The 25,346-nt window shown below is 45.6% G+C and overlaps 4 protein-coding genes across 4 annotated transcripts in view; 2 read left to right on the forward strand and 2 right to left on the reverse strand.

Annotated features, from left to right (window-relative positions):
- Positions 1-25,346, reverse strand: part of LOC309549119 (uncharacterized protein) — a 2,919,967-nt gene that overhangs the window by 2,422,302 nt on the left and 472,319 nt on the right. The window lies entirely within an intron of this gene.
- The window catches only part of LOC309549117 (uncharacterized protein), a 4,285,597-nt gene that overhangs the window by 2,311,641 nt on the left and 1,948,610 nt on the right, over positions 1-25,346 (forward strand).
- LOC309548679 (uncharacterized protein) overlaps positions 586-25,346 on the forward strand; it is a gene marked incomplete at its 3' end in the record, with an annotated part of 51,943 nt that continues 27,182 nt past the window's right edge. Inside the window, exon 1 of the mRNA XM_082248641.1 lies at positions 586-846. Coding sequence (XP_082104767.1) covers positions 676-846 — 171 coding nt within the window. The 5' untranslated portion in view covers positions 586-675. The remainder of the gene's footprint in view (positions 847-25,346) is intronic.
- On the reverse strand, positions 7,071-25,305 carry LOC309548680 (uncharacterized protein; the record flags this gene model as incomplete). The annotated part of the gene is made up of 6 exons (XM_082248642.1): positions 7,071-7,484; positions 7,659-7,811; positions 17,643-17,689; positions 20,032-20,083; positions 22,712-22,784; positions 25,248-25,305. 6 exons carry the CDS (start codon positions 25,303-25,305, stop codon positions 7,175-7,177), a joined length of 693 nt encoding a protein of 230 aa, XP_082104768.1. The 3' UTR covers positions 7,071-7,174.

Consider the following 25,346-nt stretch of genomic DNA (forward strand, 5'->3'; position numbering starts at 1 on the left):
AATTTTCTCCAGAGCTACTAATGGTGGGGATGGATTTTGCTGCATGCTGGTGCCAAGTTTCCACCCCCCAGGGTCACTGCAGGTGTGGAGAAAAGCTGTGTAAGAGGATATGGAGGAGAGATGAGGAGGAGATCCAGGAATCAGGATAAAGGTCAGGACAAGCAACAGACGAGCGCATCCAAGAGATGAAGCCGGGGTCACTACACAGAAAATCAATCCAAGGAAACAACAGGCAGGACGAGGAATAGCAAGAAGGAGCTCAGAGACAAATGAGAATATTGCTCAGCCAATGGGAGATTATCTCAGCATGACTTACATAATGAAGGAGATGAGGGGGAGGGGAGGTGACCATAGATACATGGAAATTCAGCTGGTTCAGCAGGTATCGCTCACATTTCCATCCATGTGTGGTCAGCTTTGGAAGCAAGATATATTAATCATCAACTGATCCCCTTGAAGGGGTTAATCTACTTATTACCTCCTCTGCCGCCAATTCCTGCTGTGTCTCCCTCTATGTTCAATGGAACGTCCTCTTTACCTAACATCACTTCCTGTCTGTATTCCATAGAGACTTCCTGTCTGGGTAGAAGTGAGATCACCACCCTGTGGAGCTCAGAGGAACTGCAGCCCTGAGAAACGTCTGGTAGTGTGAACACGGCCTTGTGCTGTGTGTGTATGTACTGTATATCCTTCCCCTTTCTCTCCTCCCTGAGTGTGTATGAAGAGGCGGAGCTCCTGCTGGAACAGCGGTCGGAGGAGGAAGCTGAGTCTAGGAGGGAGACTGACAGAAAGCGCAGCAGACTTGCAGGAGTGAGCGAGGAGGATCCAGTTCCTTTGCCATCGGAGGTGAGGAGAGTGTGAAGGATGTTTGTGACTCTGGTAGCTGAAAAGCTGAGAGTCATATTGCTCTGGTGAGTGAGGAAGCACTACTAAGGGGGCGCCCTCACCATCACGTGTGTAAGAGGTGGAAGAAGGCGTGGCTACACTACAGCTGGCACAGTTTGGAGCACAGAGAACTTTCACACCTTATCAACTTTTTATTAAGTTGCAAACTTTTTTGGAGCAACAGAACTTCGTTGAAGTAGATGCAAAGTGGAAGCAGTTGACTTGCAGAGAAAACTATATTGAGCAAAAAATATTGTATATTTAGATGAATTTGCACGGGTTTTTATTTTAAAGAAAATATTATAAGATTAACGAAGTAGGTGTAAAGTGGAAGTAGTGGATCTGCAGGGAACAGCATCTTGAGCACAAAGCACTTTATGTTGTATATGAATTTGCACATGGATCAGTTTACTTCATTTATTGATAAACACCATAAGATGAATGAAGTAGGTGTAAACCTAGACCTAGGGAACACAAGGGAGGTGGAGTGTGGAATCCTCCTATCCTCACAGAGCACCTTCCAGGTTCTCCACTCTCCTCCCTCTCATCATTTGAAGCTCACTGTATACGTCTATTTTCTCCAATCTCCTCTAGAATTGCTGTGATCTATCAGCCCGCTGGACCGGTATTACCTTTCCTTGATGACTTCTCTGCCTGGCTGCCCTACTTTCTCTCTTCTGAAATCCCCACAATCATTCTCAGCGACTTCAACATCCCTGTTACTACGAACACTTCTGCTACTTCCAAACTTCTCAGTCTATCCTCCTCATTTGGCCTGAAGAAATGGGTACACAACGGATAGAGGCTTCTACTCACTCTGGTGGCAACACCCTCAGCCTTGTATTCTCCCACCGATGCCCTCCATGCATCCTCTCCACCAATCTTCTCCCTCTCTCTAAACACCACTAGGGATGGGCGAGCGGTTTGGGTGGAGGATAACTTCACTGATCACCCGAATTTTCTGTGCACTCAATGTTTTTATTTCTTTAATATTTACATCCCGCAGAGCGCACAGTCAATAGGTTGTTAAGTAGCGAGACCGGGAAGCCAGCCGCTGGGTCCTTAACAACGAATGAGTCATGAGCTGTCAGTGGCCTTCCCCGCTGACAGCAGAATGTAAAAAAAAAAAATTGCCAGCAAGAAAGAAATTGGGGAAAAATCAGTGTGGGGTCCCCCAAAATCCATACCAGGCCCTTTTGGGTCTGGCATGAATTTTAAAGGGAACTCCATGCCAAAATGTAAAAAACAAATGGCATGAGGTCCCCCCAAAATTTATACCTGACCCTTATCCGAGCATGCAGCCTGGAAGGCCAGGAAAAGGGGGTACGAGCGAGTGCCCCCCCTTAATCATACCAGGCCACATGCCCTCAACATGGGGGGTACGCCCCCAAAGCACCTTGTCCCTATGTTGATAGGGATAAGGGCCTCTTCCCCACAACCTTGGCTTGTGGTTATGGGGGTCTGCAGGGAGGGGGCTTATCAGAACCATGGAGCCCCCTTTATCAAGGGGGCCCCCAGATCCCATCCCCTATGTGAATAAGTTTAGTGGGGGATTGTAAAAATAAATGAGGCTATGAGCTCAAAATAAATGAGATAATCAAATAAATAAGGCTATATTTTCACAATTCCTTTTATAGAAAAAATTAAAAAAACAATGTCCGCCGTTGTAGATCCGTCGTCATTCACAACACCCACTTCACCTCTGGACCCCCCAAAAAAAAACACTCCACCCTCAAGGAATGACAGTCTGACAGTTCTTAAAAAGGTAAGGAGCAGGGCCACCTGGTGACATCATCTGGTAGGCCCGCCCCCCTTGTGATGTAACTGACTGGTGCATGCTGGATTGGTGGTATCATAAGGGGCAGGGCCACCAGGTGACATCACCAGGTGGCTCTGCTCATTAACTATTTAAAAACTGTCACCCAGCGGAGCAGGCATTCGACAATCAGCCTTCCTCATGGGCAGAGGTTTTTTTTTTTCTTTTTTTGGGTCGACGGTGCAGCAGTCGTTGTGATTGACGATGGATCTACATCAGGGGACATTGTTTTTTTTTAAAGGAACTATCAAAAACTGGCTCATGTCTATTTTTAACACTTTTTTGGTAAATGAGGGCCAGGATCTGGGGGCCTCCTTTTTCAAGGGGGATTCCAGATTCCAATTAGCCCCCTGAAGACCCCCCTAACCCAAAGCACCCCCCCCCCCCATGTTGAGCGCATGTGGCCTAGTGTGGTTTGGGGGGGCACTTGCTTGTCCTCACCCCTGTCCTGGCCTGTCAAGCTATGTGCTTGGATAGGGGCCGGTATGGATTTTGGGGGGGAAGATACGCCATTTAAAAAAAAAATGGTGTGGGGTTTCCCCTCAAAATCTATACCAGACCCCTATCCGAGCATGCAACCTTTTTGGGCCTGATATGGATGGGGTCTGGTATAGACAGTGGGGACCCCACGTCATTTTTTTCCCCATTTTTTATTTTCTTTGCCAACAATTATTTTTTTTTACATTCAGCGGTCTGCTGGGAAGCCTGCTGACAGCTGATGACTCATTCGTTGGTAAGGATGCCGTGGCCGGTTTCCAGGCCTCACTTCTTAACATCCTATTGACTGTGCACTCAGCGGGATGTAAATAGTAAAATAAATAATAGTAAAATAAATAGAAAAAACGCAGAGCACACAGAAAATTCGGGTGTTTGGCGAACACCTCAAGGGGCCATTTCGGGTTGAAGTTATGTTTGGTCCAAACTGCTCGCCCATCCCTAGTGGTGTTTAGAGAGAGGGAGAGGATTGTTGGAGAGGTTGCATGGACTGCATAGGTGGGAGAATACAAGGCTGAGGGTGTTGCCACCAGAGTGAGTAGAAGCCTCTATCCATTGTGTATCCATTGTTTCAGGCCAAATGAGGAGATTAGACTAAAAAACTTAGAAGTAACAGAAGTGTTTGTAGTAACAGGGATGTTGAAGTCACAGAGAATGATTTTGGGGATTTTAAAGGGCCTGGTATGGACCGAGGGGGGGACCCCCACACTGTTATTATTTTTATTTTTTATTTCCATTGCCGACAATGGCTGGAAAAATCAATTTAAATGTCATATTTTTTTTTCTTTATAAATGTCAGTTTTGCTGCAGCAGGTTCTATACACAGTACAGATACACCACTTTACAGGCAGACTAAGGCTGGATACACACTATACAACTTTTGTTGTTAGATTTCCTAAAAATTTACCTTCAACTATGTAGTGCAAGGGCCTGCCTGGCTGCATACAAATTGAAACTGTTTAGGTTTGACCTCATATTATATGGTTTTGGTAAATCTAAAGGAAAAAAATTGAAATAAAATTGTATAGTGTGTATTCAGTTTAAGGGGACCCCCCAGGCATTATATTTAAAGGAATTATTTTGTTTCATTTTAAGCATTAATTAAAATCATTGCTCCTTCAAAAACGATATTTTGTAAAAAAAAAATAAAATAAAATTGCATTGATAGTATCAAACATGAAAAAATAATAAAGAAAAAAAAAGAAAAGAAAAACACGCACACAGAAATTTTTGATGTTGGGCGAACACCCAAACGGAAGATGTTCAAGCCGAACCATTTGCCCATCCCTACTCCCTGGTTATCTCTCACCTCGACTACTGCAACTCCCTCCTCATTGGCTTACCTTTACATAGGCTATCCCTCCTTCAGTCCATCATTAATGCTCCTGCCAGACTCCTCCACCATACAAACCGCTCAGCATCAGCTACCCCTCTCTGACAATCCCTCCATTGGCTGCCACTTACCCAACAAATTCAATTCACAATACTAATGCCCCATACACACGTGCAGATTATCTGCAGACTTTTGTCTGCAGACTTACCAAAACCATATAATATGAGGTCAAACCTAAACACTTTCAATTTGTATGCAATCCGGCAGGCCCTTGCACTACATAGAAAAGGTAAATCTGAAGACAAAAGTCTTCAGATAATCTGCACGTGTGTATGGGGCATAACAGTAACTTACAAAGCCATCCAAAACTCGGCCCCCAGCTACACCACTAACCTGGTCTCAATATGCCAAACAAATCATCCTCTTTGATCCTCCCAATATACCCTTCTTTCTAGTTCCCTTGTCACCTCCTCCCACCTCCAGGACTTCTCCCGAGCCTCTCCTATCCCATGGAACTCCCTACCCCAATCTGTCTCATTATCTCTTACTCTATCCACCTTTAAGTGTTCCCTGAAAACTCATCTCTTCAGAGAAGCCTATTCTGCCCACACCTAACAACTGTACTTTTATTTTCTCAATCAGCCCATCCCCCACATTATTAACTTTTGTACCACTTGACCTTCCCTCCTAGATTGTAAGCTCTAAAAAGCAGGACCCTCTGATTCCTCCTGTACTGAATTTTATTGTACTGTTTGCCCTAACATTGTAGAGCCTGCGCAAACTGTTGGCGCTTTATAAATCCTGTATAATAATAATAATATATGACTGCCTAGTCCAGCCTCTCTCAGCCAGGGTTCCTCCAAAGGTTTCTAGGGGCTCCTTGTCACTTCCTTGGGCTGTATATGGAAGTGTCACCTACCAGCCGTTTCTGGATACTGTCATAGTCTGTCATCATTGCACGACACACACAATTTTTTTTTCGTTCAATATATTTTTTAATCTAACTTTAATTTTAACAAGAGTGAGTGCAAAAAAAATGTATAAAATGGTAAAGGAAGAAATCCAATTGGTCAGGAAAATGACTTGTCTGGAATGTGAAGGCGGAGTCGGTAATAATTTGTGTACAATACAATACACAACGTGTTACATTATTATAACAAAGTATTGTAGAAAAGATCACACCATAGAAAATGGGGGAAAGGAGAAAATAAACCCGGATATGAAGGTGACATTTGTGTACGAGGAACACCTTAACAATTACCACCATTTTATTCTCCAGGGCCTCTGCTTTCAGAAAATATATGTTTGGAATTTTTATCTAATCTTTAGGCCAAAAATCTGCATTTTACCATGGGTGCAAAAATAATGCAAAAACAGCTCTGGTATTTATGTCCTTCAATGTGTACTGTACTCATAAATACATGGGTGTGATCTCAGGGATTAGTTTGCGCCCCCCGACATAGGAAACTAAGGGATCTATGCAAAGAATATGTTGGGTGAGTGTGACAAGCATGTGTCCAGCCATGACAAATTCTGGTTATATTCTAATAAACACAGTGATTTCCTATAATCGTCAGCTCCAACCAGTGGCCATAATGAGATATTAGTTCCAAAATACCTCAATCAGGAAAAATAGTTCAATACCGCATTATGGCCACTAGATGGACCCAATGATCATAGGAAATCACTGAATGAATTAAAATAAGACCAACATTTGTCATGGATGAATGAATGCTTGTCATATTTTTTCATCTGTTTTATAAAAACTAAACATGTAAGTGAAGTGGTAACTATTGAGCCAATCACTTCATCAAACCACACATAATATCTCCCTTCAAATGGAAAACAGAAATTATTTACAGAAAATCAAACAGTATAAATATTTTCCAACCAATAACCTCCACCCAGACAATATATGTAGAAATATAAAGACAAGCGGTGTTACCTCTCGTGCCGCACTCCGCCAAGCCACCCAAACCCACACAGGAGCAAAGGAAAGAAGTTCTCACCTAGTTTATCTCCGAGTTCTCCTTCCCTCCTGTTGGGGGATGGGAGAAGGATGAAATGAAGACAGAGAGACACACTTCGGGGTCACCACTGGTAAGTAGAACCTTGAAATGAAGGACATCAACTTCAGAATTTCTATCTTGTCTGTGTAAAGTTTACTGATAAAGATATATGGGATCTCACAGCTTCTAGCTCTGTAACCCGCTATATCATTATCAGTAACCGTCACACAGACAAGCAAGACATTCTGAAGGTGATTCCTTCATTTCATTAACACTTTACACCCCAAAATTTACTCAGCCAATGAAAAGCCAACACAGTACAACACTTCATCCGTCTTTGGTGATCTCCGATCTCCTTATCAACTGTTTCTTACATGATGAAGATCAGCCATGGAGTATATCTGAGGTGTATATCAGGTGTGCTTCTTCCCCACATGTCCAGCAACATTCATATAGAAGACATTTCCCGCACTCAAGGCACTCATACACCGCGAGGGTTGTGTGAGATCTCTGATGTGTGTAAAGACTGGACTTCTGTGAAAAACATTTCCAACACTCAGGACAAGAATACGGCTTCTCCCCCGTGTGAGATCTCTAATGTATGTAAAGATTGGACTTCTGTGAAAAACATTTCCCTCACTCAGGACAAGAAAGTGGCTTCTCCCCCGTGTGAGTTCTTTGATGTCTGGAAAGAGTGGACTTATTTGAAAAACATTTCTGGCACTTAGGACAGGAATACGGCTTCTCCCCCGTGTGAGATCTCTGATGTATGTAAAGATGGGATTTCTGTGAAAAACATTTCCCGCACTCAGGACAACAATACGGCTTCTCCCCCGTGTGAGATCTCTGATGTGTGTAAAGACTGGACTTCTGTGAAAAACATTTTCCGCACTCAGGACAACAATACGGCTTCTCCCCCGTGTGCGATCTCTGATGTTTGTAAAGACTGGACATATGTGAAAAAAAATTCCCACACTCAGTACAGGAAAACAGTTTCTCCCCTGTGTGAGATCTCTGATGTGTATAAAGAGTGGACTTCTGTGAAAAACATTTCCCACACTCAGGACAGGAATGCGGCTTCTCCCCCGTGTGAGATCTCTGATGTGTGTGAAGATGAGACTTCCGTGAAAAACGTTTGCCGCACTCAGGACAAGAAAAAGGCTTTTCCCCCGTGTGAGATCTCTGATGTCTGTAAAGATGGGACTTCAGTGAAAAACATTTCCCACACTCAGGACAGGAAAGCGGCTTTTCCCCCGTGTGAGATCTCTTATGTCTGTAAAGATGGGACTTCAGTGAAAAACATTTCCCACACTCAGGACAGGAAAACGGCTTTTCCCCCGTGTGAGATCTCTGATGTGTGCAAAGATGAGATTTCCGTGAAAAACATTTCCCACACTCAGGACAGGAAAACGGCTTTTCCCCCGTATGAGATATCTGATGTGTGCGAAGATGAGACTTCCGTGAAAAACATTTCCCACACTCAGGACAGGAAAACGGCTTCTTCCCTGTGTGAGATCTCTGATGTGTGAAAAGAGAGGACTTCTGTGAAAAACATTGCTCACACTCAGGACAGGAAAATGGCTTTTCCCCCGTGTGAGATCTCTGATGTGTGTAAAGAGAAGACTTCTGTGAAAAAGATTTCCCACACTCAGGACAGGAAAATGGCTTTTCCCCCGTGTGAGATCTCTGATGTGTGTAAAGAGAAGACTTCTGTGAAAAAGATTTCCCACACTCAGGACAGGAATATGGCTTTGTCCTGATGTGAGTTATTTTATGTTTATTAAGATGGCTTTTAAAATGGAAACACTTCCCGCACTCAGTACAGGAAAACCTCTTATCTGTTGGAAGGACGGCACCGTCCCTCACAGTCTGAGGTTCCTCAGGATAAGAGGAGTACGATGGTCCGGCACCGTCCCTCACAGTCTGAGGTTGCTCAGGATAAGAGGAATACGATGGTCCGGCACCGTCCCTCACAGTCTGAGGTTCCTCAGGATAAGAGGAATACGATGGTCCAGCACTGTCCCTCACAGTCTGAGGTTCCTCAGGATAAGATAAATTCGATGGTCCATCCACACTGTGTGGTGTCGGATGGACATTTGAGGTAGCCGGGTTTTCTCCTGGACTATACTGTGTGATGTCCTCATCTTCTACTTTACAGTGTGGAGACAAAGTGAGACAATCCTCTGAGGTTTTCCTCATCTCCCGTCCATCTACTAAAATAGAAATACAACGATTATTACTAGACATCAGCAGATTGGTTCCCCTAAACCAGGACTCCGCCCACATCAAACAGCTGAGGATCTTACAATTCCACCCTCAAGGTAACTAGTAAATGGGTTCTCTGATCTCCTATCAGTTCATTTCTTTATTCATGGACCTTAGTCAGAGAGTGAGGAAACAACGAGAACTGTCTTTTATAGGAGTGACAGTGATGAGGGGATTATAGGATGAGTGTCCCCACCCCCTCTATCGCTCATTGCCATCTTCCCAACACATGAAGTACTGCACTTCCGTATTTAGTCCACGATTTAGTCATGAATATCAGCGGGGCTGAGCCCCACCAGAGGTCAGAGAGTGATGATAGGGGAGAACAACCAAGATGAAGACTGGACTGATCCTGAAGACCACCATCATTGGGTTACTGACTCCTCCCTCATTATCACTTTTGAGTTATAAGTTTGAGGATGTTATCACATTAATATCACCATGTAAAAGTCTGTCCTACAAACAAACCATCAGATATAAAATGTCCAGCTGGTAGGAAATGGGTGTAACAAAAGAAAATCCATATTATGTGTATATATAGCAGTGGGTAGAGGGGAGAGAGCAGAAGTCAGGAGTATGTAATGTACAGAATATTGTATAAGATACAACAGAGAGGACTATATATTATCAGAGTGATGTAATGTACAACATGGAGTATATAGTGCAGGGGTCAGGAGTATGTAATGCACAACACAGAGTATATAGTGCAAGGGTCAGGAATATGTAATGTTACAACAGAGTATATAGTGCAGGAGTCAGGAGTATGTAATATACAATATAAATTATACAGTGTAAGGGTCAGGACTCATAAGTCAGGCACAGCCAGTGAACAGCAGAGTAAGTAACCCCGGGAAAATTGTGCTATCTGGGTATGGGGAAGGAAATCTAAAGCATATATCCCAGGCAGTGCCGGTAGAAGGTCACCTATAGCCCAGGACGAACATGCCAAACTGCGCCCCCCAATATGTATGAGTGTCAGCAAAAATCCCCCCCCACCCCATAAAAAAAAAAAAACATTGGGCACTAATCTGCCCGACCATCCCTACTAGCACAAATCTCCCCCCCCCCCACAAAAATGGATTTTTTTGTAAGAACTTACCGTAAAATTATTTTCTCTGAGTCCTCTGACAGACGCAGCCCATTCCTAGTTTCATCACAATTGGGTAATGGTGCCCTCTGCAGGAGCAGGCTAGGTAGTGAAACTTCATTAAAAACTTTAGCTAGACACACCCTTAGGGGCTGTCCCTTCAGACATTACCCCAGACACATAGAGCTTACTAATCAGTTTTGTAGCAAGCAGTACAGGAAATACAACCATCTCAAAATAGAGGGGCAGGGGCTGCGTCTGTCAGAGGACTCAGAGAAAATAACTTTACGGTAAGTTCTTACAAAAATTCTATTTTCTCTTACGTCCTCCTAGTTTCATCACAATTGGGATGTCTCAAAGCAGTGTAGATGTGAGGGGTGGGAACAAATGCAACCAACAAAACAGTAACGTGTCCACAAGGCCAGAAAAAAACTTAGCCAACAGGGCAACAGAAGCTCAACCAACAGGAGCTAACCTAAGAAACAAAAATTCACCCCAGGAAGAGAAAAGCAAGTCTCTTCAACAAACCGCAGCCTGTAAAACTCTGCGGCCAAAGGAAGCATCCGAGGATGCCATCACGTCAATCTTGTAGAATTTGGTAAAAGTGTGCACAGGCGACCAGGTCGCCGCTTTACACACCTGAGCCACAGAAGCCTGATGGCGAAAAGCCCAAGAGGCACTCATAACTCTAGTAGAATGCACCCTCACAGGGAAAGGAGGCACCTGACCCTTCAGTGAATAGGCCTGCACAATAGTCTGTCTGATCCATTTGGAAATGGTTGCTGCGTCAAACCCTTACGAGGTACCTCAGGAGGGACAAACAGGGAATCAGACTACCGTATTTTTCAGACTATAAGGCGCACTGAAAATCCAGAAATTTGATCAAAAACTGTCAGTGCGCCTTATAATCCGGTGCGCCTTATATATGAAAATAGTTTGAAAATTTACCGTTAACTGGATGGTTTGACCAAAGGGATGCAACCACTGGACATAAGTGTCAATCGTTCCTTCAAGGCGAAACTGTGAATCATGTGAGAAAACTGGATGATGGAAGGAGAGCACTCCTTCATAAAGACCGGGAGGCAACGCCGGGCCAGTTATGCCACTGTGTGCAAGTGGATAGTGGATGCCTAGCATAAAGTATCCGCCAGAACTGTCATCCGAGGGTTCACAAAGAGCACCTGCCAGTAAACCTCGCGCAGATCAAAGTTCCAAAAAAAAAAAAGTGCGCCTTATATATGAAAATAGTTTGAAAATTTACCGTTCACCGATACTGCGCCTTATAATCCGGTGCGCCTTATAGTCGTGAAAATACGGTACCTAAAAGAGTCCGTGGCTAACAGGTAAACCCTGATCGCCCGGACCACATCCAGCGAATGCAAAGCAAATTCCTTGGGATGCTTGGGCTTTGCACAAAGCGAAGGCAGAACGATAACCTCATTGAGGTGGAAGGCAGACAACACCTTAGGGAGAAAGGATTGGTTGGGTCGCAGCCACTCAGACACACTGCGAGCAGAGGTAATAGCCACCAGAAAAGCAACTTTCTGGGAAAACACAGGCAGAGAGATTTCTCTGATATTTTCAAAGGGGGTTATTACAAAACGGACAAAACCATATTCAGATCCCACAGAGGCAAAGGGGATCTCCTAGGAGGAGCCAGATGACGCACCCCTTGAATAAAGGTGCGAATAAGTGAATAAGTTGCCAAGGAACTCTGGAAGTAAACGGCCAAGGCCGACACCTGACCTTTTAAACGGCAAACGTTGGTCCACTCCTTTCTGCATGAAAGCCAAGACCCCGCCACCGAAGAAGGAGCGAGGATGCAACCCCTGCGACACACACCAGGCAAAGAATGCCTTCCAGGTACGATAATTCTTCCTGGAGGTAGCCTTCCGTGCGCTCAGCAAGTCAGGAATCACTGCATCGGAGAGACCTCTAAATCTCAAGCCGTTAAAGCCAGAGACCAGAAAGCAGGATGGAAGACCAGCCCCTGAGACAGCAGATATTCCCTCAGAGGCAGCCGCCACAGAGGCTCGACGACCATCTTTACAAGGTCTGCGTACGAAGACCGGCGAGGCCAGTCTGCGGCCACCCGAATTACCTGCTCCTCTTCCAACTCCAATCTGCAGAGGAACTCGGACAACAGTTGAATTGGAGGAAAGGCACAAAGCAGCCAATACCAGTGCCAAGGCACAACCAACGCGCCAGAGGATCTCGAGCCCTGGCCACAAACCTTTCGACCTTTCTGTTCAGACGAGACGCAAACAGATCCACTTTCGGTGTCCCCCACCGGGAACGGAACACCTCTGGATGCAGGGACCCTTCCCCCTGATCCAAGGACTGACGACTCAGATAGTCCGCCTGCCAGTTCTCCACTCCAGGAATGTGAACAGCGGAGAGAGCTGGAATGCGCGCCTCGACCCAAGTCAGAATTTCAGCCACTTCCTGGGCCGGCCAGGCACTCCTGGTGCCCCCTTGATGATCAACGTAAGCCACAGCCGTGGCATTGTCAGACTGTACTCAAACTGGGAGACCATGCAGCAAAGGCGCCCAAAGGAGTAAACAGAGAACTAACGCCATGAGCTCCAGGACAGAGATTGGTGAGAAAGATCGACAGATCGCCCAACAGGGTCGGGTGATAACCGGCTCTCAACAGGAAATCGTCCAGATACCTGAGGACTGCAATCCCTTTGTGCGGGAACAAGGCTAACACCCCGGTCAAAAAACCTTGGTGAAGACTCAGTGATCCCAGGCACCGGGAACAGGGGTGAAGAAAAAACCCTGAAACCTTTCCTGCCGAGGAACTGACACCACCACACCCTGCGTAAGCGAAGCCCGCACCACCTCCCCAGGGTCCCACAAGCGATCCCGGAGATAAATGGAGACATAGTGGAAAGAACCTGTCTGCCGGGTGAGACCGAAACACGGTCCTGAACCCCGAACAAATTAGTTTGTGAACCCAAGTTTCCTGAACCAGAGATGCCCAGGGTTCCAAAAGGCAACCCAGGCGTGCCCCTACCCCCCGAATCGGGTGAGGGTTTCCCTTCATGCAGAGGAGGAATCATCTGCAGAGCCGGACTGGCTAGTCTCTGGCCCATCTGGCTCGTCCTCTCCAGAGGCTCTGAACGTTGTACCTATTTCCTGTGCCCCTGAGGCACGAAAAAGCCCCCGGGGAGCCTTAAAGGAAGGTCCCCACTTATCTCGGGGTGCCTTACCCTTCACGGATTGGAGGAGAAGAGTACTCTTACCCCCTGTGAGACCCTTGATCATCTCATCCAAGGAGTCTCCAAAAAGGCATTCCCCCAAATAGGGGAGATCAGACATTATCTTCTTAGAAGCATGGTCTCATGACAAGCTCTTAAGCCACACCATGCGGTGGAGTGCAATCCCCACCGCAGAAACTCTTCCGACCAGCGGAGATTCATCCAGGGCCACGTCACACAGAAACACAAAGGCCTGGGCCATTTGATTCATGATCTCAATGACAGTCGGGGGAACCGACTCAGCCAGCAAGTTGCTCTTGCACCTTAATCCATTCTGTAACCGTCTGTGAAACCAGTACAGGAGTGAACACAGGCTTGAGGAGCGAGGCCGCCAATAAGTACAGGTGGTGGGAAAGTGATTCCATGCGCCTGTCCATCGGGTCTTTAAACACCGGGGAGTCCTCCACGGGCACCACCGTGGATTTGTTCAACCTGGAAGCAGTGTGGTCCACCTTAGGAGACACTGTCCAGCGATTGGAAACTGGGTCCGAAAAGGGGTAGCGGCATTGAAAACTCTTAGGCACTGCCAGCATGTGCTTAATGCGCCGCAAATGTTCGTTCACAATATCGTGAAACACCTCGGGCAGGGGAAAACCTGACCCGACTTCTGGGCTTTGCGGGAGCCATAGACAACCCCCTTCCTGACTGGGTGGGCTCATCATCAATATTCAAAGTCTCCCTGACGGAGCGAACCAATGCTTCAACCAAAACGCGTTCCCCACGCAGCAGCGGAGGAGGACTCATTCTTCTCACCATCCAAGGTGGAGGACAGGGATCCCTCAGTGTCCATGGCAACCACATTAGGCTCTGAATCAGAAGACTGAGAGGGCATCGACCATTTTTGAATATTAACTTGTGACATGACAAGATCAACTTTGGATGCCAAAGTTTCAATGGCTGCAGACAAGGAGGCTAGGGAAGGTGACTTAGATGTCCCAGATGCACACACAAGATCAGTGGGGAAATTGTCACTCTGGGACTCCATGTTGGCAAAGAAATAAAAAAAAGGAACGCTGGCCCTTTAAATCTGTGGTAGCGGCCCCCACCGCTATCCCATGCTGCCGCTGGAGTCCCCCTTTAAGAAGTAATTAAACTGATTAAGCTAAATGTGTCTGAAGGAATGACCCAAAAGACCTCCTTACTGTGCCTGAAAAATTCAGCAACCGCTCTCCATGCTTGTCTTGCAGCAAGTGAAAATGGCAGGAGGAAGTGACCAAACATCACTAGAGGCCAAACTGCCCTGAGCCACACAAACATGGTGCCAATAGAAAGTATAGGAGAAACAAAGGGGAAATGGCTACGGCCCTCACAATACGGCCTGCCCACATCCAAGATGGCACCGGAAAACGGCGCCAACACACAGCAAGGCAAAACATGGCTGCTGCCCTTACATTGATTTCAGCCAGGCTGCCCACACCCAAATGGCGGCCAAAAACAGCGCCAGCAATCAGGAGCCCAGGGAACCAGGCCACCGTGGGAATCCACCACAGGAAACTCCCCAGGACAAGGTATGAGCCATACACCCCCCCATACTTAGGACGCCGCTAGATCGCCCCCATATGGAGCAGGGAGGCAGGGTCTAGCCTGACCAGCCAGGGGGATCTTACAGAGACCGCAGCTCTGACATCCCCAGGAGAGGGCCCACATTTCCCCCACACATGACTGTCCCAGGGACACAGGGGGCATAGCATCACTCACCATACCATGGACCGCGGGCTCCTCTCCGATACAGCTCGCCTCCCACCCTGAGTGGGGGTGCTGTCAGCCAAGAGGGGTATGCTGCAACTCAGGGCATTCCAGGTTGATGCGTCCCGGCGAAGGTGCTCTTCGCAGGCTCATCCCCTCTGTCGGGGCACCTTCGTAGCGAGGCCTGCGCCGGAACACAACCAGCACACGCTCGTTGGCCAGGCTGGGGTACCATAAGGATCTAAATTATCCAGTGCGAAGCCCAGCCCGACTGTCACTTGTAGTTCACCAGGAGGAACCCCCTGACACTAGCTAGCAATAGTGAGTAAAGGAAAAATAAACATAAACATTTCTCAAAGAAGATAAAAAACTGAGACCGGAGTCCCAGCAGAGAACCTAGGTCCTACTCCTAAGCTAGGCAGCAAGAAACTGATTAGTAGGCTCTATGTGTCTGGGGTAATGTCTGAAGGGACAGCCCCTAAGGGTGTGTCTAGTTGAAATTTTTTAATTAAGTTTCACTGCCTAGCCTTGTAAGAAAAGAAACGGCCGCACATCCAGGAATTCCAGTTGCCTTTAATTTCCAAAGTGATGACACCAAAGACACCAACATAGGGTTACGTAGAAACGTTTCACACATACATCTTGTACTTAATCATTACAATGACCACAACAGCCTATAGAACTTAAATAATAGACCGCCCCAATAGTTGCAGGTGTTCCGGGGGCGGTGATAATCAGCAGTTGTGCACAGCCCAATTAATCACCTAACTTCAGCCCCAAAGAGCATCTGAATAGAGATTCAAATACAAAATCAAACTGAAGGTCCAAGTTCCCATGCATATCGTGAATTCTCCCATACACACAAAGACATGGACCAACAATCACATAGAAAATTGTATAAAAACACCAATGAAAATATTGGAAAAAATAAATGTGAATACATACAACATAAAAAAGAAAGAGAAAAAACTATAGTAAATGTAAAAACATCTATCTGGAATACGCACATATGTGCATACAGTTGCACACCTGCACACACATGGATACATTTCACATGCATGTACAAAAGACAAAATCATTATTTCCTCCATGGAATAGACTATTCCCACCTTTAGAGGATGCATAAACAAATGCATCCACGTATACATCATGAAAAAAACCATCTCCGTTATAACACCTGTATGGACACATATGTTTCAATAAAGTTGTAAAAAACGTGTGGTAAATCACTGTAAATCATGTATACAGGTACCCACACGCCATAGTGTCCGTTTTTTAACAATGTGTCCACATAGGAGTACCAGGAGATATCAAAAATATAAACATAATAATCGATAAAGGATCATTGATCATATAAAAATCCACAGCAGAGGAGGGACAAATGCAGTACATAATCAAATCTTATAGTCCATATATAGACATGCATAAAGATGGAACATACATGTGTGTGTATATATATATATATATATATATATATATAAGGCATCCATCCCAATGTATGGAGGGGGTCCCAGTGGGGCTCATTCATAAAAATGACTGACATCCCATTCGAAGTTGAGCCGGAGTGGGATGCGACTTTGCAGATGGAAGATCCAGAATACTTCCCTCCGACATAGGGATCGGAATGCATCACCCCCCCCCCCCGCCTTAGTACTCTGACCTTTTTCAATAACCTGGACCCGCATAGCTGTTTTGTCCCCATTGTTGCACCCGTTGAAACGTTTGGCCACATTAGTAGACAGATTCTTCTCTATACTGTAAACATGTTGCTGGAACCGATCCCTAAGACGTCTATAGGCTGTTGTGGTCATTGTAATGATTAAGTACAAGATGTATGTGTGAAACACGTCTACGTGACCCTATGTTGGTGTCTTTGGTGTCATCACTTTGGAAATTAAAGGCAATTGGAATTCCTGGATGTGCGGCCGTTTCTTTTCTTACAAGTTTTCCACGGAGGCGGGCAGGGACTAGCACTCTATGGGATATTCCACCTCTAAGCTACCATCACACACCTGGAGCAGCGTTTTCTCCCTTCACTGCCTAGCCTGCTCCTGCAGAGGGCGCCATTACCCATTTATGAGGAAACTATGAAGTGGCTGCGTCTGTCAGAGGATGTAAGCGAAAAGAATTCGCCCCCTAGTACAAATCCCCCCTTTACCATATCACCTATTCTAGTACAAGCCCCCCAAAATTTACCCTCCTAGCACAAATCCCCTTCTCCCACCCCCTCCCAACACAAATCACCCATGAATCACCACTTCTAGCACACACCCAAACTTACTTTCCTTTAACAATTCTTAGCCCCTGCTGCTCCTTAAATTGCTCCTCCCAACACAGATCCCTTCCCCCCTCAATTTCCTTGTGGTGCCCCCCCCATCGCATGATACAGTGCCCAGGACGGCCGCCCCTCTTGCCCACCCCCTGTCCTGACCCTGACCCCAGGTGCCTAGATCTAGTAACTCCTCTGGTGAAAATGAACATTTTGCTTCCAGCTGAACCCCAGAATCTCCATAAATCCAGTCTAGAGACATAAATTGTGTCTGCAGCACAGAGAAGGAAGATTATCCGAGAGAAATACAGGAATACAGGACGGGGAACACAGCTCAGGAAAGTGACCAGGGTATTACAGGCTGATATCACCCAGTCCCTGCCCTACTCTGGACCAATCAGTGAGCAGTATGGGTGGAGGAATGTATTTAGTGTTAATGACCCACCTGTGCTGATCTCTGTAGGAGTGTCCTCCTCTATAAATGTCCCCGTTATTCCATCCTCCTCCATAGACTGCTGATCATCCCTCACATACCTCTCTTCTGTTTTATCCTCAGCTTTAGAATCTTTCAGGTTTCCACTCTGAATATATAATAAAAATGACATCAATGGTAACAATGCAGATAATGTACAGATCCTAATGATACTATCAGTGATTGTTCCTCATCTACCTGATGATGGTGGGGGATGGTGTGACCTTCCTGTGTGGAATCCCGGGAATACAGAGGACGGGGACATCTCTCTGGTGGGTTCCCATTACTGGACCCATCTGTAGGAAACACACACACTGACTGAATACATTGTTTCTATGTGTTTATCAGATGATGGGGGATCTAGGTGGATCCTCCGTACTGCTCTCTCCTTTACAATAAAGTCTCCTCTTACCCGGTGATGTGAGGGGCGGCTGATTCTCCATCATGACGTCCTTGTAGAGATCCTTGTGTCCTTCTAAATGCTCCCACTCCTCCATGGAGAAATAGACAGTGACATCCTGACACCTTATAGGAACCTGACACACACAATGATACAGTCACCATCCAGACACATCCCTTGTCTGTTACTGGATAATGTCCCAGAATTCCCAGCACCGCTCACCTCTCCTGTCAGCAGCTCCATCATCTTCTTGGAGACTTCTAGAATCTTCTGCATGTTGTGTCTCTCAGGTTTTAGGGAGTCACATGGAGGCACTGTGATGGTCATATGATCACCTGACTTCAGAAGAGGAAATCTCTGTATTGAAGAACCAATAGGAATATTATGTTAGAATCCCAGAATCCTCCTCACCTCTCTGGTCAGGTCTGTGTTTTATTAATAGAGATAAGAGTGATGTCATGTGACCTCCCAGAATCCTCCTCACCTCTTCGGTCAGGTCTGTGTTTTATTACTAGAGATAAGAACGGTGTCATGTGACCTCCCAGAATCCTCCTCACCAGTCCAGTCAGGTCTGTGTTTTATTACTAGAGATAAGAATGATGTCATGTGACCTCCCAGAATCCTCCTCACCTCTCCGGTCAGCAGGTAGATGATCTCCAGGGTGAGGTTTAGTATCTTCTCAGTCATGTGACTCCGGTCCTCCTCCATCCTCATTGGTGCCATCATTTGATCTATACAGGTCTCCTTGTAGACGGATAATTTGGAGAAATGAAAGTAAGAATTATTTGGATGGTATTGGTCACAATAATAGGATGTGGATGTGAGGGGGGAATAGGAGAGTTGCTGTACATTTAAGAACTACTCTCCCCATGAGAATACATTTAATCTGGACTGTTTCGGGTTTGTTACATCTTGGAGGACCTTGGACCCTCTTAGCCTGTCAGATCAGAATTTCCTTTTTCTCTGTTGGGTTTGTTTGGTTTCTGAGCTGGTTTGCAGATGAAACAGAACTCCTCTAAGAACAAGTGCTCACCAACGAATGAAGGAATTCCCTTCTTCATCTTACATAATATTCTAGAACAAATCACATGACCAGTGGGATAATAGGATGGTTAAGGTTGCCAGTTCTGTAATGTCTGAAAAATAAGTGCAGGTGGGGTGGGAGGACAATCATAGACCCCTCCTCTGTAGAGTCCTCTGAGCCTTCCAGCCCCCTATTCCCTCAGAGTCCTGAAGCCTGACTACCCCCTCAAGGTTCTCAGAGTCCTTCAGATAAATTACCCTTTTGAGAGGCTCCTAAAGTCTTCCAGCTTCACTAAACCCTCACATCCCCTCAGCTCCTATACTTCCCTCAGAGCCCTCCATATTTTCCTCCCTGACACCAATGATAGAACATATTCTTCATGGCAGGCTGGGGAATGTTTTCTTCCTCCTGACCAGCAATGTAAGGGGCTCCATACTCCTGACCCCTGCACTCGTTCATTGTGTTGGCTGCATATTGTAATGATTGCCCATTTGCTGCCTGTGTAGTGTAATAATTGCTCTTTGTAGGCCATGTATGGTCAGGATTAGAGATGGGCTGGGGCGTGGTCGAGTTTGCACGTACCCGATCCCGCCAGGAAGCCGACACTGCAGTCTGCTAATCACAGGCAGTGAGACATTTACTGATCTGTGCAGCTGCGGATCGGGAAATGTCTCACTGCCTGTGATTAGCAGAGTGAAGTGTCGGCTTCCTGGCGCGATCGGGTATGTGTGAACTCGAACACGTCCGAGCCCATCTCTAGCCAGGATGGTCATTGTCTTGTCTATTTATTATCAGTGCTGTTTGTTTAGAGGAACATATTACTAGAATTTATCTCCAAAATGAAGAGAATGTTCCGGCCCCGAAAGTGTGAAATGTTCTGACCCTGAAGGGGTTGATCTAGGTTTCCACACTATATATGTGTGTATCATCATCTGCTGGAGATAAAAGACGTCACAGTGACTATGGAGGAAGAGACCGGACATGACGGGGGGTTACTGGGTGTAAATAGAAAATAAGATCTTATTACCTCATCTGCTGCCACCTTCAGCAACGTCTCCTCTTTACTTCCTCCCGACTCACTGTTCCGTGAAAAAACCATACCCGTGAGAAAACCATACCCTCGTCACTTCCGGTGCTGCTACGGAGGGTATGGATTTCTCACGGTCCTTACACTTGCCGCCGTTACATTAAAACAAATCCTCTGCAACATCAGTCATCTCCGCTCCTTCCCCTGTCACTTCCCTCATGTCGCCTAATAAATATAAAAGCGGATCACGGAGCCGAGATCGGCGTCATTTTCATCTCATACACCCGCCGCCGCTTTTATATTTATTAGGGGAGATCAGGGAAGTCACAGCGATAGAAGAGGAGATGTTTAATGTTGCAGCCGAACTGTTTTAATTACACCACCGCAAGTATGACATTTCACACAGTGCCGTGAGTTTTTCCTACCCTCTGAGCATGCGCACTTGTGTTCTTCTTTGCTGTTCTGTTACGTCTCCGGGGCTCTGAGCATGCGCACTGCTGCGCTGCTCAGCTGTTTGACACAGGAAGTGACGAGGGTATGGTTTCTTCACGGGGTATGGTTTTTTAACGTTACACTCACCTCTCACCCTGTCTGTACCTGACATCACTTCCTGTCTGTATTCCATAGAGACTTTCTGTCTGGGTAGACGTGAGATCACCACCTTGTGGAGCTCAGAGGATCTGCAGCCCTGAGAAACATCTTGCAGTGTGAACATAGCCTTGTGCTGTGTATGTATGTACTGTAAACTGATCAGCCATAACATTATGACCACTGACAATTGAATAATATAGATCAGGGCTTCCCAAAAATTTTTGGGCCGAGACCCACTTCTGAATACAGTTATTTTTCGGGACCCCCTTGCTTGTAATTGAATATTGTCGCTTTTTGTTTATAGCACAAAAAAAAAAAAAAAAAATCGCACAGGTGATCAAATATCACCAAAAGAAATCTCTATTTGTGGGAAAATAAGGACATAAATGTTATTTGGGTACAGCGTCACACGATCGCGCAATTGTCAGTTAAAGTAACAGTGGCGAATCTCAGAAAATGGTCTGGTCATTAACCTCCCTGGCGTATTCCCGAGTGTGGCTCGGGGTTAATTTACAGTACCAAAAGCGGTAACCCCAAGCTACACTCGGGATTACCCACAATGTAATTCACCTTGCCTGGGCTCCCCCTCACTGTCTCTCCCCGCTCTGTGCATGGCCGATTGCCGGCACTTGCCTTCCGGTTCCCTCCCTGCGAGCATTGCGACGAAGGGGGGTTGAACTGGTGGCAAATTCAAAAGTGTAAATACACCAAATGAGATGATACAAAGCTGTGATCCTAACGGAATACACTGTATCATCCCATTTCACCACAAGATTTCACCTGGTGACTTTTCCAGTGCCCTGCCTGTGCTTTTCCAGTGCTTTGTGCCTGGAAAATAGAGAACGACCATGGCGTCCAAAAAGCGTTCTTTTTGCGTAAAAGCACTTTTAGACGAACTGGAAAACAGCGACAGCGAAATGGAGTTACTTGAAGAACTGAACGATAGCAATTCGTGGGAAAATTCGTCATCAGGTACTGAAAGTGAGGACAGCGACGATTCAGATGTCTCTTTCTGGCACATCGATGGTGGAATTTGGGAAGTATATCAAATGATTCTTCAGAATTACCAATGGAGCGTTGTGCCAGAAAGAGACATTAGGATTGTCGCTTTCGTCACTTTCCGTACCTGATGACCAATTTTCCCACAAATCACTATTGCTCAGTTCTTCAAGTAACTCAGTTTCACTGGCACTGTTTTCCAGTTCATCTAAAAGCGCTTTTACGCAAAAAGAATGCTTTTTGGACGCCATGGTCGTTCTCTATTTTACAGGCACAAAGAACTGGAAAAGCACAGGCAGGGCACTGGAAAAGTCACCAGGTGAAATCCTGTGGTGAAATGGCATGATACAGTGTAATCTGTTAGGATCACAGCTTTGTATCATTTCATTTGGTGTATTTACATTTTTGAATTTGCCGCCGGTTCCACCCCTCTGCGTCGCAACGCTCGCAGGGAAGGGAACCGGAAGACAGGTGCCGGCATCGGTCGAGCACACAGCAGGAATGCATTGGGGCTGGTTAGGGACATAAGGAGACTGAAGGCAAGACCAACATCCCTTAGTAAAATAGAAAAAAGGAGAACCCCCCCCCCCCGGTGGGACTTTTAAGGTCTTCAATTAGAAGTATTGAATTTTGTATAAAAAATATAATTTTATTATAAAAACCACATAAATTGACATAAGAAAAATGGTACATATAACACATAGAGAATACGGGTGGCTAGCCCAAAAAAGACATCATCATCATATTATTATTATTATATAGGATTTATATAGCGCCAACAGTTTGCGCAGCACTTTACAGTGTGGGGGAAGACAATACAGTTACAGTACAATTCAATACAGGAGGAATCAGACGTCCCTGCTCGTTAGAGCTTACAATCTAGAAGGGAGGGTCAAGTGAAACAAAAGACAGTAACCGAGGGGGATGGGCTGATGGATAAAATGGAGGTAGAGTTGTTAGGTGTGGGTAGGATAGGCTTCTCTGAAGAGGAGGGTTTTCAGAAATCGTCTAAAAGCTAATAGAGTACAATCATATGGTTACAGTTGAGACTGAGAGCAGGTACATAATAATAACCCATATAATAATACACCCGACGCGTTTCTGGATAAACTTTTCCTTCTTCAGGGGTGTTATGAAGTATATTTGTGATGTACACCGTACCTCTAAGAACATAGAGAAAAACACAGTTAACACAGAATGCATGTACAGTTAATGTATCCATGCTGCTGAAGCCACAGCATTTGAACTCATGTAATATACTGTTATTCACATGATAACGATGAGTCTAGATTTGTAGCCAAATAATTAAAAGAAAACATGGGCTGTCCAACCTCTGCAAAAGGAAAGAGAGGAAATTCATGATCCTAGTCCTCCCCACAGGAGAACAGGCGCCGTGGGAAACCAGCAAGACCAAACGGCGGAGCACAGACACAAAGGTGAGAAGTACTGCTTGACTTGGGTCAGGGTACTGTTATTAAAAAAAAGGGAGGGGAATGAATAAATAATGAGGAATGTAGTATCCACATATATATGCAAAAATAAAGCTAGCATTGTGTACATACATGTAAGCACATGTATAAATGAAGTACACATGCACCTATATGAATACAATGTACACATGCATATGCAAAGATATACCCTCCTGTGGGTAGTATCATAGGGACCCTCAAAAAATAAAAAGATATATTCACCCATAAGATACACTAAAAATGACAGCCATAATGGTAACGGGACAAAGTGGGGGAAAGGATAACCGTACTAGATATTATGTCAACACCATTTGTATTATGAAAAGCATGAGGCAATGGCAAATTATGCACAGCCCATATAGAATAGTAGAAATCCCAATAAATCTCAAAGGAGGAGGAGGGAAAAGAAAAAAAGGGGAAACCAGAGCGTACTAAAATGGTCTGGTTCCACATTTCCAAAGTATATTCAATAATAATATACCAGAACCAATGGTAATTAGGATATATGGTAACAAAAAAGGTCCGCATAATAACAACATATAGAGCTCTAGCCCAGCATGTATTGAAAGACTGCTACAAGACAAAAGCATACCTATGGTGGGTATAATGTGTACCGAGCTCACAGGCCGCACAGACAGCAACACGTCAGACACTCCAACCCGGAAGAAGGAAGTGTTGCCTATAGGGGAAACGCCGTAATTTAAATAGGGCGCCCTAGGATAATTGGTACGGGTGCCCTGGATGGCCATAATAGGCTCACTCGCTGGTGGATAATAGGCGTAAAGGAGAGAGAAGTGGTGGCGGTGTTCCGTGAAAAAACCATACCCGTGAAAATTCCCTACCCTCGTCACTTCCGGTGCACCTACGTCATTGAACAGCTGAGCAGCTTACTAGTGCGCATGCTCGGAGCTCCGGAGGGTAGGGAATTTTCACGGGTAGTATTTTGTAATGTTACACCGCATCAGCTGTTGCCGCTGCAACATGCAATCATCTCGGCTCATACCCCTGTCACTTCCCTGATCTCGGCTACTAAATGTAAAAGCGGCGGCGGGTCTATGAAAATATAAATCACGGAGCCGAGATCTCCGTCATTTATATTTTCATACACCCGCCACTTTTACATTTAGTAGCCGAGATCAGGGAAGTGACAGGGGTAGGAGCGGAGATGATTGCATGTTGCAGCAGAGATGATTTACTGTACCCGCGGAACAGCTGATGCGGTGTTATGTTAGAAAACCCTACCCCGTGAGAATTCCCTACCCTCCGGAGCTCTGAGCATGCGCAGTGGGAAGCGGCTCAGCTGTTCAATGGCGTATGTGAAGAGGAAGTGACGAGGGTAGGAAATTTTCACGGGTAGGGTTTTTTCACGGAACAGCGGCTTGAGAGTGACGCACGAGTCATCACCGGAAATTACGTGCCGGGACCGGAAAGCGTCCATGCAACAAATTGGTCCCTGTGCGGATGGTGCGGAGCCCCACCAAGAGGCGGGACCGAGAGCCGCATCACTCGCATGCCAGCCCGGGGGGAGCCCAGAAAAGGCGGTGAAAGGGGAACCCACAATAACCCGCCGTGAACACAGGTCCAAAAAGGATGGATCAGGCTGAACCACAATAGAGTGTGGATGGCCTGTGTGCACTGGGTGAATCCTGCTGCGCCATATACACATGGGGATATGTCAGGAAAACATGAATGATGCAAGAGATAAAGATATATAAGTACATATATATAATGGGTTGGAAAGACTCCAGCACAACAAAGATATAGGCAAAACACCATAAAATAATATATACATTTGTACAAAACATGAATTGATCCGAATACAAGGGCAGCCTAAGAGAAAAAAATAGTGAAGAAATGGACAACAGTCAAATGAGTGATTACTGATGAAAGGTAAGTAAGAATAGAACGAAAGAGGTAGGATGGCATCATTCTAACAACGAGAGCAAGCAACTATATAAACATAGTAGGCTCACCCCCCCCCCCCCCCCCATGTGAACAGCATTGGTAGATAGAAATGGATAGAACCAATTTAACCTTATTTGGACATAATTTAGTTTGTCCCAGCCCCCTAATGAATAACCCTCCAAAAAGGGTCTAAAGTTCATTGCCTCATTAGGTTCAGGAGGGGGGTTGCAAATTTAATTTTAGGGAATTTACCTGCATGTGCAGCTGTGACGTGTCGTCCCACCGGGAGGTCTGGATCGCACTCCTTCATGGTTAACACATGACGGTAGGCTCTTTTCCAGAATTCTTGTA

This window comes from Pelophylax lessonae (genome assembly GCF_965119305.1).
Source record: "Pelophylax lessonae genome assembly, chromosome: 3".
Lineage (NCBI taxonomy): Eukaryota > Metazoa > Chordata > Amphibia > Anura > Ranidae > Pelophylax > Pelophylax lessonae.